Source organism: Myxocyprinus asiaticus, chromosome 22, assembly GCF_019703515.2.
Source record: "Myxocyprinus asiaticus isolate MX2 ecotype Aquarium Trade chromosome 22, UBuf_Myxa_2, whole genome shotgun sequence".
Lineage (NCBI taxonomy): Eukaryota > Metazoa > Chordata > Actinopteri > Cypriniformes > Catostomidae > Myxocyprinus > Myxocyprinus asiaticus.
In genome coordinates this window covers 22,953,276-22,968,438 of record NC_059365.1, presented here as the reverse complement: position 1 = coordinate 22,968,438, position 15,163 = coordinate 22,953,276, and the positions used below count along the sequence as shown (strand labels likewise).

General features: G+C 36.8%; 1 protein-coding gene across 1 annotated transcript in view; it reads right to left on the bottom strand.

Annotated features, from left to right (window-relative positions):
• Nucleotides 1–4,490: 4,490 nt before the first annotated feature.
• The window catches only part of LOC127412901 (teneurin-3-like), a 203,018-nt gene continuing 192,345 nt past the window's right edge, over nt 4,491–15,163 (bottom strand). Inside the window, exons 27-31 of the mRNA XM_051649606.1 lie at nt 13,942–14,177; nt 13,027–13,323; nt 8,513–10,124; nt 8,255–8,385; nt 4,491–6,139 (exon numbers count right to left, since the gene is read on the bottom strand). Coding sequence (XP_051505566.1) covers nt 5,387–6,139; nt 8,255–8,385; nt 8,513–10,124; nt 13,027–13,323; nt 13,942–14,177 — 3,029 coding nt within the window. The 3' untranslated portion in view covers nt 4,491–5,386. The remainder of the gene's footprint in view (nt 6,140–8,254; nt 8,386–8,512; nt 10,125–13,026; nt 13,324–13,941; nt 14,178–15,163) is intronic.

Below are 15,163 nucleotides of genomic sequence, written 5' to 3'. Positions count from 1 at the left end.
CAATTTATTTGGAATCTGTAATGTAATGTTTACCATTTTGGCATTCAGTTTTTTAGCAGTGCTAGTTTCTTTGTAATAGCAAATCAAAATCAAAACCAAATCAAATCACTTTATTGTCACACAGCCATGTACATAAGTGCAATGGTGTGTGAAATTCTTGGGTGCAGTTCCGATCAACATAGCAGTCGTGACAGTGATAAGACATATACCAATTTACAATAACATCAAATTAACACAACACAATTTAAACATCTGTTATACACATAATTATACTCAACAATATACAAATAATAACAAACACTGTACAGTATACAATACGCACTATATAGATACACATTATTCAATAAAAATAAAAAATAAAAATATATAAAAAGTATATATAGTATATATAGAATGTACAGTATTTTACTGTATTGACATTCAGGCTGTTGGTTGATAGTAAGTTGTTAAGAGAGAATATATATAATAATAATATAATTTATGACAGTCTGGTGTGAGATATAAGAGTAAGAGTAATAAAGTGCAGTGTAAATAGCACTATAAATAAAACTATGGTGCTTGCCTGTGCTAAAGTTAATACTTGTGCAAAGCTAGGGTGCTCTGGGATGGTTTTCAGGGCGTTGCTATGCACTTTCTAAGAGTGATTTTATTGTGGATGCTATGTGGTTTTTAGGAGATTCTGAGACTGATACTTAGGGTTAGAGGGTTTGTTCAAATCCCTAATACACCGATGAGCCAAAATATTATGACCACCTGCCTGATGTGCTGTTGGTCCTAAAACAGCGACGACTTGCTGAAGGTGTCCTATGGTATCTGGCACCAAGACATTAGCAGCAGGTCCTTCAAGTCCTGCGAGGAGGAGCCGCCGTGGATCAGAATTGTTGGTCCAGCACATCCCAAAGGTGCTAAATCAGATTGAGATCTGGGGAATTTGGAGGCCAGGGCAACACCTTGAACTCTTCATCATGTTCCTCAAACCATTCCTCAACAATGTGTGCAGCGTGGCAGGGGGCATTATCCTGCTGAAAGAGGCCACTGCCATCAGGGATTACCCATTGCGGCTACGCAGCCCCAAAGACAGCAGGGTGCGATGCACAGTGTTGTGACATATTCCTACAGTAAACATCATTAAAATTATCTGTGACTTTTCTGCCACAGAAGACCTTCTGTCGGTTCGGATTAGACGGGATAGCCTTCATTGCCCTCTCGTATCGACGAGACTTGGGTGCCCAACACCCTGTCGCAAGTTTGTGGTTTGTCACTCTTCGGACCACTGTTGGTAGGTACTCACCACTGCTGACCGGGAGCACCCCACAAGCCTTGCCATTTCAGAGATGCTCTGACCCAGTCGTCTGCTATAACAATTTGGCCCTTGTCAAAGTCACTCAGGTCTTTACTCCTGCCCATTTCTCCTGCATTCAACACATTGCCTACGAGAACATATTGTTCGCTAACCATCTTATCTACCCAGACTTTGACATGTGGCCTTGTTAAGAGATGATCAATGTTATTCACGTCACATGTGAGTGGTCATAATGTTTTGGCTCATCAGTGTACATGAGCAAAAGTAATTGAGATGCTTGCACACAACAGTCAACTGTTAAACAGTCTTTTGACAAATAACAGCCTGTCTGTCTTGTTTCTCTGATAGATTTTGGGTTGTGAAGAAGGCAAATTATCTGTGCAATGGATGAGAAAGCAACTTTGAAAAATATAGACAATCAGCATGATAGGTCAGTATCATGCCCATCCTCATTTGACATCAATGTTCTTAGTGTCAATCCATAGTGGACTCTTCTACAGTATGTTTAGGCTGTGCTGGTAGTCACTTCGACAAGATAGACACAATCTGGAATATTCAAACTGTTCTGTGCAAATATGGATGCTTTAATTATGGTTTAAAATGTCAGTTTAAACATAATTGATGTCATATTTGAATATAAAACTCTGGCTAGCCTGAACAGATTGTGAAAGGTTAAAGTTTGAGAAAATAATGTGGGGACCTGTAATACATAAGAGATAGACTTTGTGTATTTGTGTGTCTTCTGTCCTTGGCAACATTCGCTAGGGCACAAGAGTCTGCTGATATCGAATGGGGTCTGTGATGAGGAGTGGTGTCACTGTCTTCGTATTTTTAGAGAAGAGTTGGCTAGTCCATCAAACCTGTCATCTGAAACACAAGCAAAACAAAAACAAGGCTGTTGGTGGCAACACTGTACAGAATCAAGTGAACTTTATAAACCAGCTTTATTGTTGACGGGAGTGTGAGCTTGTAATCTGGAAAAATTGGGGTGATGTAGTACAACGAGCTGGCAATATACTAAGACACTTCGAACTGAATTAAAGGAATGGGTAACAGAGAAAAAGACCTGTTAGAAATTATGTTTGCTTGAACTTGATTGTGCATTAATGTTGTTTGAAAGCAATATTAATCAGAAGCTGGGGCAGAACTGCATGGTGCATCATGGATTAAACCAGAAAACAGAGACTACAGCTAATACGGGTGAAACAAGGTTTTTCCTCCTTTTTTTGTACATTTGCATATCATTAACATTCACTGCATTGAAACAACACAGTGTTGTTGGTGGCATCACCAGACCTTTGCCTTGCATAAAAGAGCTCGTCTCGCTCTCAAGCATCACAATGCAGAGTAAATTATGTCAATTTCCTAGAAGTCCAACGTGTCATTTGAACAGTTTTTATTTGCACCATAATTGTTATAATTACTATTATTATATAGGCTGATATCATTATGCATTCCACAATATGTGTCTCCATCTCAGGTTCCATCAAGTGGTTAGACCATGGATTTTGTTTAGTGTCTCTTTCTGCCCATTAAAAATATTTTATAACCGTGTGATCTGTAGAAAGCTCCAGTCCAAAAGTTTTACGTAACACCTCACTCCAAAAAGTACACCCATGTTATGCAATATTTTTCTCCACTTTACCCTCTTTGATAGAATCGATAAAAATAAGAGCAGCAGGAACTTTGTTGGTGTACATTTGAACAGCCATGTCAAATGTCTACAAGTAAATGATCATTTATAACATCAGCTGTGGTAAACTTTGAAGTGAAATTAAATACATTTAGTTTAGAAATGTAGTTCAGGTAAATGTTGCAGTTGGAATGTCTGCTAGACTAATACCAAAAACTCGGACTAAAGTGATTACTTTTTTGGTTCTGCTGTTTACAGTTAACTTAAATGTGTTCTTGGTTAAAGATTACAGAGCAGTACAGGACGCTTTTAAGCTGTGGCAGAATGTGGGTGATGCAGCAAGTAAACCAACATATTGTGAAGTATTTAGAAAAAGAGAAGGTCAACCCTAGATGCCGTTCTAGACAAACATTGGTTGTCTTTTTATAGGTGCAAAGGTAACAGATAATTCTGCCTATGTTTTATAGCTTAAAAATGGTTGATTTTTTTAGGAGCTGTAATAAAAAATTCCAGTAGCCTAAAGTGCAGTTTTTAGGCTTTTATTTTTATGTTAATGAACTGTGAACTCAACAACTTGTGAACAAAATGTTCTGACAGTGTGCTCTTGATATCACACATTCCCATAAAAGTATTCCCATAAATCTGTAGGCTACATAAAATTATTATTTTTTTTTTTATCTGTATAGTGATTTTACTTACTGTACATAAGCAGATCATAATTCAGGAGAGCATTTCTGACCTGTCTAAATAAACTGTATACTGTCGACTGCACATCTAGACACTTCCATACTTTGCCTAAACATCAACATTACAAGTCTGACAGACTAAATTAATTATGTTTTGGTGCAACTCTAAATATTTTGACTCACTGCTTAAAAAATGCTATCCACGAGAGGGCACTATAATGTCAAAATGTTGAGCATAACTAATTCGACGCATTGCTTTTGGTTCTGTATGTTTCTTTACATCCTAACTGTCAATCTAAAAGAGAAAACATACATTTTATGATCTCTCATTTTAGCAGCAATTACACACTGCAGTTACCAAATCATATATACTTGTGGTCAAGCACTTACGTGGCGCTAAACTTTTAAACAGTTTAGGCTACAAGATTGTTAAATCACGTTATAAATGATGTCGGTTTTTCATTGATTCAGCCTGCAATTTTAATGATCTGTACTCACACATTTTTTGAATTTTACACATTAATCAGATTTTACACAGAAAGCAATCATAAATGTGTTAATATTTAGAGATTAAAAAAGGGATTTTTACTTGAGTCTCATGTGGTCTTGCCTTTGATTAAAATTAATTCACATAACCTCACAACCTTCACAACTTCAGATTGCCTGTAATTATTAGTTCAACAGATATAGAATCTCTTTGGACAAAAGTGGTTAACATAGGTTAGTCACAATTGTTTAGGCTGTTCCTAGACTTGTGTCTTCCATGAAACTGGGCCATATTGTGTCAAGTTCATTGTGTATTCAATTCTAGTTTAATCTGTACTAAACTACAACAACAACAACAACAACAACAAAAACTTAAGCAATGAGTAGTTTTAGCTTTTATTTTATTTTAAGTACAAACAATTTTCATAAATATTTCCCTTGGAACCTGTAACCAAATGAGCAAATAATTGCTTTTAATTTAAAAAATATGCAGGTAAACACTGATTTACATAAATACAGACATTTACATATTTGCTGTGCTGTGTTGCCGTTTTATTCATAATATGTACAGTTTATTCAGTTGCTGTATGATGCACCAAGATGGATGGCATATGTAATTTATACAAGCAATGTTTTTGTGACTAAAGTATACTCGGACAAACACGAAAATAAATAACATAAAATAAATGGCCTAAAATCATATTTTAGGGGAGTTGTCATTTCGAACTGCATGATTGCCAACAGTTATGATGCTCTTGACACATACACGATAAAGAGACAAATCTGAATAAATATAAAAATATTACAGTGTAAAGTTTAGAGCTGGCTACAATAAACCACCTGACATTGTGTGTTATTTTTGCAGTGGTAAAGTGATACGCATATGTAAACATTTTCATTTTTCAAAAGGTATGATATCTCTTTAGGGAAACATTTGAATAGTGCTTGTAAAAATGAACCATTAATAAATAGATAAATAAAGATATCAACAGTTCTATGAATCCAGCCTGTCACTCACACTAAGTTCATAATTTAATTGTGCTCCACAACAGTAACCTTGTTAAGGCCTTTAATAGGTTCTGAGAAAACACATTAATGTTTCACAACGCACAGCGTTGCTTTAATAGTTTTTCCCCCCTCTATGTTGTACTACATTTGTTAGACTCGGAGTAGTCTTACATTTCATAAATCTGTCTTAAACCACAGAATGTCCACGTAACGTATTATTCTATTAAAAACAGCAGTGAAGAGTGGTTGTATCTAAGCATGGTGCATTCACTACCTCTTGCCGATCTCATTTTGTCTAAGGAACTGCATGTTGTTTACACTGTCAGCTAGCTCAGGATACTGCTCTACTGACAGCACGTAGTATCCATCATAGCCCTGCACTCGTCCACCACTGAGAAGCTGCCTCTTCTCTCCCTCGGTCCACAGTCGGGATCCTTCCTCTCCATTTCGTACTTGCTGCTGCTCACGTGCCCATGAGTTAGTTAGTGCCCTCTGTCTCGCCATCTCTAAAACGCGCACTCGTTCCTCATCCAGGGATGCACCATAGCGCACGTGCAGGGTGAGAGCCCCCCGCTGAAACTCCACATCTGCAAAACGCCGGGTACGGCCACCTAGAACAGCTGTGGACTGTGACACAGTTACATTCACTGCATTCTCAAGTTCTTTCCGTCCGCTAGTGAGCCGCAGAGCGGCCAGGTCTGCTTCAGGAGAACTTATTTTAACAAAGTAGTGTGTGTCTCTGCCATCAACAATAAAGTGCAAGTCTTTCAAGTAAAAGGCGCCATTGAGGATGTTGGCAACCTTGACGCAGTCCTCATTTGCCAGGCTTAGTGCACGAGTTATCACGATGCCCTTGTAGAGGGCAAACATGATCCCACGACATATCAATGAATTGCTAGAAGCAAACCACAGCCAGGGTTTTTCAGACTTCAGGGTATGGCCAAACTGAACCTGTGGCAGACTTCCAAATGTTAAAAACGCTTCAGCTTGCCGAATGACGTGCTGCTGGACTGCAAAGCTGGTCTGCAAAAGAAGAGGATAAAGTCAATGTTAAAGCAACATGTTTTATATATATATATATATATATATATATATATATGGTGAACAAAAGTTTGGAATAATGCACAGATTGTGCACTTATGGAAAGAAATTGGTACTTTTATTCACCAAAGTGGCATTCAACTGATCATAATGTATAGCCAGTATTCTGACTATAACTGATCACAGTAATGTATTATTCTTAAACTACTTCAAAGAGTTCTCATCAAAAAATCCTCCACGTGCGGCAATGACAGCTTTGCAGATCCTTGGCATTCTAGCTGTCAGTTTGTCCAGATACTCAGGTGACATTTCACCCCACGCTTCCTGTAGCACTTACCATAGATGTGTCTGTCTCGTCGGGCACTTCTCACGCACCATACAGTCTAGCTGATCCCACAAAAGCTCAATGGGGTTAAGAACCATAACACTCTTTTCCAATTATCTGTTGTCCAATGTCTGTGTTTCTTTGCCCACTCTAACCTTTTCTTTCTGTTTTCTGTTGCAAAAGTGGCTTTTTCTTTGCAATTCTTCCCATAAGGCCTGCACCCATGAGTCTTCTCTTTACTGTTGTACATAAAACTGGTGTTGAGTGGGTAGAATTCAATGAAGTTGAGGACATTTGAGGCATCTGTTTCTCAAAATAGAGACTCTGATATACTTATCCTCTTGTTTAGTTGTACATCTGGCCTTCCACATCTCTTTCTGTCCTTGTTAGAGCCAATTGTCCTTTGTCTTTGAAGACTGTAGTGTACACCTTTGTATGAAATCTTCAGTTTTTTTTGGAATTTCAAGCATTGTATAGCCTTCATTCCTCAAAACAATGATTGACTGACAAGTTTCTAAAGAAAGCTGTTTCTTTTTTGCCATTTTTTACCTAATATTGACCTGAAGACATGCCAGTCTATTGCATACTGTGGCAACTCAAAAACAAACACAAAGACAATGTTAAGCTTCATTTAATGAACCAAATAGCTTTCAGCTGTGTTTGATATAATGGGAAGTGATTTTCTAGTACCAAATTAGCAATTTAGCATGATTACTCAAGGACAAGGTGTTGGAGTGATGGCTGCTGGAAATGGGGCCTGTCTAGATTTGATCAAGTACTTTTTTCAAATAGTGATGGTGCTGTTTTTTTTACATCAGAAATGTCCTGACTATAGTTTGTGATCAGTTGAATGCCACTTTGGTGAATTAAAGTACCAATTTCCTTCTGAAAAAGCAAAATCTGTACATTATTCCAAACTTTTGGCTTACACTTTAAATGAAAAATAAAATATAAAATATTGGCGTTCCTTTAAGTAAAAGGTATTAAACTACTTGCACCTTGAATACATGAGGATACACAGCTTAATAATTAAACAATAAACATTATTAAAAAAAAAAATTAAAGGTGAGAATTATTTTTTACAAATATCATGAGTTTTTGAGTCAAAAATATCTAGGAAGTTTTTTCAGGATTACACCAAATGACCTGAACAAAATGTGCCTTTTAATGGAAATGCCAAAATATATATGTAATGATATAAATTACAAAGAGTCTTGAGGGCCCAAAGGGGTCCTATCTTTATTACTATTATTATTATTATTATTATTATTTTGTCACATAAAAAAAAAAAAAAACAAACAAAAAAAACAACAACTGCTACCTGCAATTGGTATTGATTTGGTGGACAATTTTTTACAATTATTTATCATAGTTTAAAACTAAATTGTTTCACTGCTCAGTTTTTTTTTTTTTTTTTAAGAAATAAAAGATTATTCTACACTACTCATGCCATCATTTTTATGTATTTTTTATGTTAGCTTGAGCCTTTGATTTTTTCTTTCTTTCTCTGGATGGTTACACCACATGACATTTTTGGCAAAATGATCAAAATGACTCTGAACTCAGTAATTGAAAACATGTTCATTATAGAAGAGGTGTATTAGAGTAATTGTTTTGTGTGAATTGCATTTGTAATGTATTTTTAAATAATTTAATAGATCTGGACCTAAAAATTAGTATCACATCATTGACCCTTAATCCTGGTACCATTATTTGAAGATATAAAAATAATAATAATAATAAATAAATAAATAAATAAATAAAAAACTTACTGCCAAATCATCCCACACTTGGCTTTTGGTCAGCTCATATGATGTTTGGGTCATCTCAGAAATGGGTGCTGGGAAACCAGGAATGCTGTTATGGAGATGGAACCCAAACGTGACAAGCCAGCTGTTCACATCTGTCACAAATATCAGTGAATACATTTAAAAACCAATAACATTTTTGTACAATGATTGGCAGATATATTACTTGCAAAACGTATTTTAAGATGCTGATATAGTACATGCTGTGAATCCATGATGTACCTGTTAAGTAGTCTCTAACGTTCTGCACTTTACTTATCGGGTTGTTGTTTCGGAACATGTATAGATTGAAAGGGCACGGGTCCTTGCCGATTTTCTCCCACAACATGAAATCAGGTGCAGTCCAGCGACCCGACATGATGTCATAATCCCGTGCTCCAAAATGAAGCAGTTTTGTGATAGAGTCATAAAGTCCTCCATGAAACCCAATCACCAACTGGATATCAGAATTGGAGTCGGAGTAAACCTCACCAAAGGCCGTATAATGAACCTGCTTGAGGAGGATACCATCACTGCCAAAGACAGCCAGTGGTGTCCCTATATTATCACAGGCTATGAAGTACTCTGTTCCACTGCTTATTTCCATTGCAAACAAGTGTCCTTGCAGGTCATAATATAAAGAGGTAATCTGTGAGCTTGAATGGTTGTATACATGTGTTATCCTGCTTGGGTAGCTCAGATCGGCATAGAAATATTGTAAGTGCTGTCCTGTGTTGGACTTTGTGGAGACTCTTCTTCCTAAACCATCGTAACGGTACTGGACGCTCCACCCACTGGACTTACTGTAGACGCGTTCCAGGTGACCATTAGAGTTGTATTGGAAGATCTCAGGTCCTCTCTGGCGGAGAAAGCCGTCCTCGTCCAATTCATACTGAAGGTCCCCAAGACGAGTTATACGGTCTCGTAGGTCATAACGTAGAGGCATGATGCGCACACTATTTGCTGGACTCAGTAGGTGTATGTTCCCATTTAAGTCGTAGCTATAGCGCCATGTCATTTTCTCATTGAGGTATACAGTCTGGAGCTGACCATCCACGTCATATTCATAGCTGTACTTTGTGGCATTAGCGGAAGGGCCAATCTTCATCTCCCTCTTAGTGACTCTGCCCATGTCATCATATTGGATTGTGAGCCAGAACAGCAGAGTGCGGAAGAGCTCATACTGAATCTCTCGGACACGGCCATGACCGTCAAAGTGTTTGGTGTAAGTCATGACAGAGGTGGAGATAATCTGATTGATGTCATAATAGATGACGCCGAACTTGCCAAACTGCTCTACCTTCCCTGAGATGTCATCATACTGATAGAGGTCAATGGGCAGAGGTGTTTCATTGATAACCCCTTGAATACTTGTCACACGTAGACTACTATCGTAAGCATAGTCAAAGCGAGCGTTTACCATCCCATCCTCACTGAAGCGGTAGATCTGCCGGTCTATTAATGGGCCAAGCTGCCTGTATCTAATGGTGCAAATAAAACCTTCACTCTGCAGATTGACTGTTTTCAGCACACCTGCAGTCTCATCATAGGTGAAGGTAACTCGAGTGCTGTCATATAGAACCTCAGAGAGTTTGTTGTGCCAGCGGTACCGATATAGGACTCTCCGACCAGTGCCCAACTGTGCCACTCTGAGGAGTCTCCCATCCTCACTGTAGTCCACAGCAACAGAGGCATTGCTTTCAGGCATATGGTAAAGATTACGGTAGTAAGACACTGAGCGTATGGTCTCCATAGCATAGCGTGCTACACTGGGCATGGTGACTGCAGAAAGGCCTCCCTGAGGGTCATATTCAAAGACGTACTGCCGCTGACTGGCCAGTATTAGGACCGTGGACTAGAACAGGGAGAAAACATTACTTAGAAAAATCAGGATGAATTGCAGTTGGCTAATTCTTTGTCAGTTTTCACCCTAATTGGTTACTCATACTAGCTTTCAACAAATGTACAGTACAAGAGGTTAAACATTTCTCAGAAATTCTATTTTTCAATACACACTCTTTTTATGGCACAGTGGTACTAATTTATTAGTAGGGCTGTTGATTACAATATTAAATAGTAATTAATACAAAAATTTTGTTGTTGTTGTTAACACGTTAACATATTTATTTACTTTTTAAAGCTGTGTATAAAGTGTGTAATTGACCCTTCGCTATGCCCCACCTTAAAAGCATTTCTGACCAATCCTGTCTTAGCAACTGTTGCTGGGCTGCCATTACTCTTGACACGCTATTTTCCAATGAGAGTCTACAGGAGTAATGTGTGTTTGAGTAGTTTTAGTGGGATTTTATCAAAATGATCCAAAAACTTAAAACACGATGTTGCTGGGTCACTTGTATAGTGACACAAGCTTCCCAGAAAGGATACACGCAGTGTGTTTTATTCTTTAATTTTTTTTTTTTTAAATAAATATAGAGAAGAGCATATTATGGATTAAACTGTGTCATTCTTCATTCCTAAATGAGCAAGTATAACATCAGCGAGGACACCTACATTTGTTCCAAGGTAAACTAAAGCTAATGAACATTAATTAATTTATGTATTGATTCATGTAATAGAAAAAGCTATAGTAAATAAACAGTTCACAGCATCAAACTGAATGTGTTATGAGATGTTATAAGCAGTACTGTTCACTTACATCTATGTTATCATGTGTGTAATCACCATCAAATGACACTTTTCTCTTTTCAAGTGACTGTGATAATAGTTTTTCTTTATTCTGGTTCACAGTCTCCGCGGTTTTCAATCAAATTACTGTGTAATTTCACGATTTCTGTTACAAAATATGTCAGATTAATATACCTTACAATGTCACTCTTCATTCCAGCCCACTTAATAATATTATCCATTCTGATTATAAAAATATAAAAAAAAAAAAAAAAAAACGCACCATTCACGGCAATCTCCCATTCATTCCTATGGGGAGCTCAGCAAAGCTTGTCAGAGCAAGCAACCAAGGGGGGCGGAGCTTAGCGAAGGGTCAATTTCTATACCAGTATTGTCACCAAACAAAATAGCAAAACAATCAGTTTTCAAACAGATTCCAGAAAACTTCTCCCTATCTTCCATTGGTTGTACAAAATCAGATTGGCAACAGAGTCACTTTTAGGTGAAATCAACTTACTTGACTCAGCATATTAAGATGGAATACAAGAAAGAATATTAACATTGAAAAAAAAAAAAAAAAAAAAATCACACATCAGCATTAAGTAAAGAAAACAAAATAAAATGTTTTGAATGAAATTTTTATTATACTTTTATTTTTGTTATAATGTAAAATTGAATAAATGCACTAACAGCATAAAAAATGGCAGCAAACATTATAAAATTAATCACATGCATTAATTTTAACAACCCTAGTAAATAGTTGTTAAAGCTGCATTATGTAAGATTTTTTTTGGTTACAATTAGCAAAAAATTAATTATTGAGTGAGTACATAAAAAATAAATCCATGTTCAAAACCATGCCCTTGTCTCACTACAGTAAGCCTACAATAAAAAAATATATTTTGAGGGAATTTCAGTTGAAAGAAGCTCCGGAGTGTCGTGAGAAGCGGGAAGCGAGAGCAACAGCTGTTCAGTCAGTCCAGTCGTGGTTTCATGAGTCAGGACAGCAGTGGAGTGAAATCACTCTCCTAATGGATTTAAAACTTTTTTACTGTTTGGTTTGCCAGCAGTTGTTTACCTGCTATACTGCTTGGATATGTTTTCTGGTAGGGTTGTTGAAGCTGGTATTGTTTGTCATGCTTTAATGAATCAAACATTACTCGTGTGTACTGATCGCAGTGTGTTTATAAATTTGATTTTGTAAGCGAATAAGGTATTTTTGGAGCAATAAATCAGTGTACAGACATTTGATCCTTTTAGCAGATGTTTAAACAGGTCTAAAAAGCCACTATATGTACAAAGTGGTTCACCATGAATTTATGCTCATCTCAAGTTGTCTATAATGTACCAATTTCATAGCACAGTAGCCTAATGTTTATTCATTTATTTAGCATGTAACCATCTCTCTGTTGTAACTTTACTTCCAAATAAACAATTAAAAATGTATTATTGTAATTATTATATTGCAAATTTCTGCATATTATTTTCATGTTCAATAAAGTATTTCATCATTATTAAATCATCGTTTTGCATTTTTATATTACAGTCTTTTACTCTTTGCAGTGCATAGACATACTATTTTAGTATGATGGTTCACTTGCATTGTCCACTGAGGCTGTAGATTGTAATATAAAAATAGAGTGTCTTTAATTGGGCTCATATCAGCCATTTTCACCTGTAAATATGATATGTGAAGTACAATACAAACATTGTGTATTGTGTAGTGGATAAAACATATATTAAAATAACATATATATTCAAATATAATTAAGAGTGTTGTTTATTTTCCTCAAAGTAAGCAATATATTGGTTATACATTTTTAAGTGAATAACATAATATCAACATGTAAATAGCTTGTCATGACTCCGTTCTGCAGGTAATCTCCAAGACCTGAACCATGAGATTCATCCACCAGAAGAGCAGTGCCTATCACAACAGACGTAAAGTGTTCCTCCACGAGTAACTTGCAGTTTTATGATTCAACCGCTAGAGGGCCAAAAGTTACATAGTGTAGCTCTAACTTTTTTGGTCGAGTAAAACAATATCTTACACAGGTGTAAAGCAAATGCTTGATTATTTCTTGATGTCTAAAGTTTATTACATACATCACTAAAAACAATCTGGCCATTACCTTCTCCAGGTAAGTGTAGCTCCAGGTCTTTCCATCAGGGAATGTTCTGGACAGCAGGCGGCCTTGTCCATCATACTCTACCCTGTCTGAGACAGAGCCCCAATGTATGGCACTCAACTGCCCATTGTTGTTGTGAGTAAGGTTGACAGGTAGCAACTTGCTACTTGGCATCCAGAGAGTGGGTTGACCTGCTGTGTCATAACCAATCTTCAGCAGGAATTTACGGTGATCATCATAGATCTTTTCAATCCTCAGCACTCTGTCGTAATCAACAGACAAAATGTTCCGCCCATTTACCTTTGAGCAGGTGGAGAAAAAAACACAACTGGTTTAGCAACAGAGTAATGGCATAAAATTGACTAGAAAATTGGCAGATTTTCTATCTGCCAGAGCCTTGGTTGATGCCAAAAAGTTTTATATTCTTTGTGTGGAAATAAGTCTATTTTGATTAATAACTCACTCAAAAACTTAATAAAACCCAGACACTATGGCACAAGTTCACAAATCATCTTCAAATTTAGTCAACATAAATGTAAAATGTTAAATGTTAAACTGTCATATTCCTTTTTTGTATTCCTAGTTCAGCTGGGGGCTATCTTCATGCCAAATGTATTAAACAAGACACTGCAATCATTCACTTCTATATATAAAGTATAGCAAGAAATCTTCCCAGATTTTTGTAACTGTCTCTTATTACTAAGGTTAGTTTAACCTCAACATGGTTGAGGTGTCAAGTGCTCTGTGTTAGAATAAGGCTAATTTAAGCTAAGCAGCAAGTTCAAGATGTAATTTCACAATGAACAATGGTCTGTGCTTTCTTCCTACAAGCATAAGACTCAATCACAGGCTTTTATTATGTTTACTAAAATGTGAACAAAATTTCTCTCTCCTTGATAATTGGATTTCAGTACATACTCGTAGCTTGCGTCCAAACACTGTGACCTTCGTCCGTGTCTGCTCTTTACGAAAGCGCCACTCAACCAAGTTTTGCCCACTGTCATCGGGTAGGGTCATGTTTCTACGTGCCAGTATAGGGGAGGATGCATCAGAAAGAATGTGTGGCTCGGTCTGGTAGTGAGTGTTCATTCCATTGGCATACAGAATCCACAATGACTGGTCATAACCGATCACATAGTTGTTCTTCAGCTGGTCTGCAAAATAAAACTTACAGCATATATTATACAAGAAGAGTGTCCTGTATCAATGTGATAATATTTTCATACAGAATTACTTGGCATACTTTATGAGAATGCAAGTGTATCTATTTTATTTGTTTGTTTTCATGGGTGTACAGTGTAGGATATTAGATGCAGAAGAATTGCAGCCATATGACTTAAAACCCAACCTTCTAACCCTGGAATTCCTCAGTGTCATAAATTAAAAGACTAACAAAAGAGACTTGTCCAGATAGCGCATGACTTGAGAACTTCATGCTTCTGAGGAAATGCCCCCCACATTTAATGGGTCTGGCCTGACACTGCTAGCAAGACCATCTCTGCAAAGAGACTGAAATGTTATGATTTAAAGAAAAAGGGTCATTGGTAAGAGAGGCCCCTCAGCATGACCTTCTGAACTTCCACACAGAGCAAAAGCAGGTTTTCTTTGAAAGGTTCCCTTGTGAGATCCTCCTGAATTACAATGAACAAAACAATGGCAATTCTATGACTCATTATTCTGGACGATAATTAGTCATGAGATCATCATTATTCTGCAAACAGCAGCTAAAAGGAATCCATGAACATTGCACTTCGCTGAGTTAACCCTCTAAAATGTACATAATGCATTTAAACCTACAATGTACACAATACCTAGCCTTGCTGGATAATTCTGAAAATTACTTTGACCAGTGATTACTGTTATAACTGACAAATTAATGATTAGAGCGTGATGTACCTTTTAAAATATGTATAGTGATTTGTAATCACTTATAACTGACAAATCAATGATTATAATCTTCAGTCTTGTATTTATTCATCTCATTGTACTAAGAATGGTAACTATTCAGGTTTCTCATAACATTTAATGTATTATCCATATTGTAAAACCAATGAATTAACCAGTATGATTGGTAATCAGGGATTTCCATGTTTTGTTACTTACACGTATAATATTCATGAAAGTATGTCATATTTAGTAT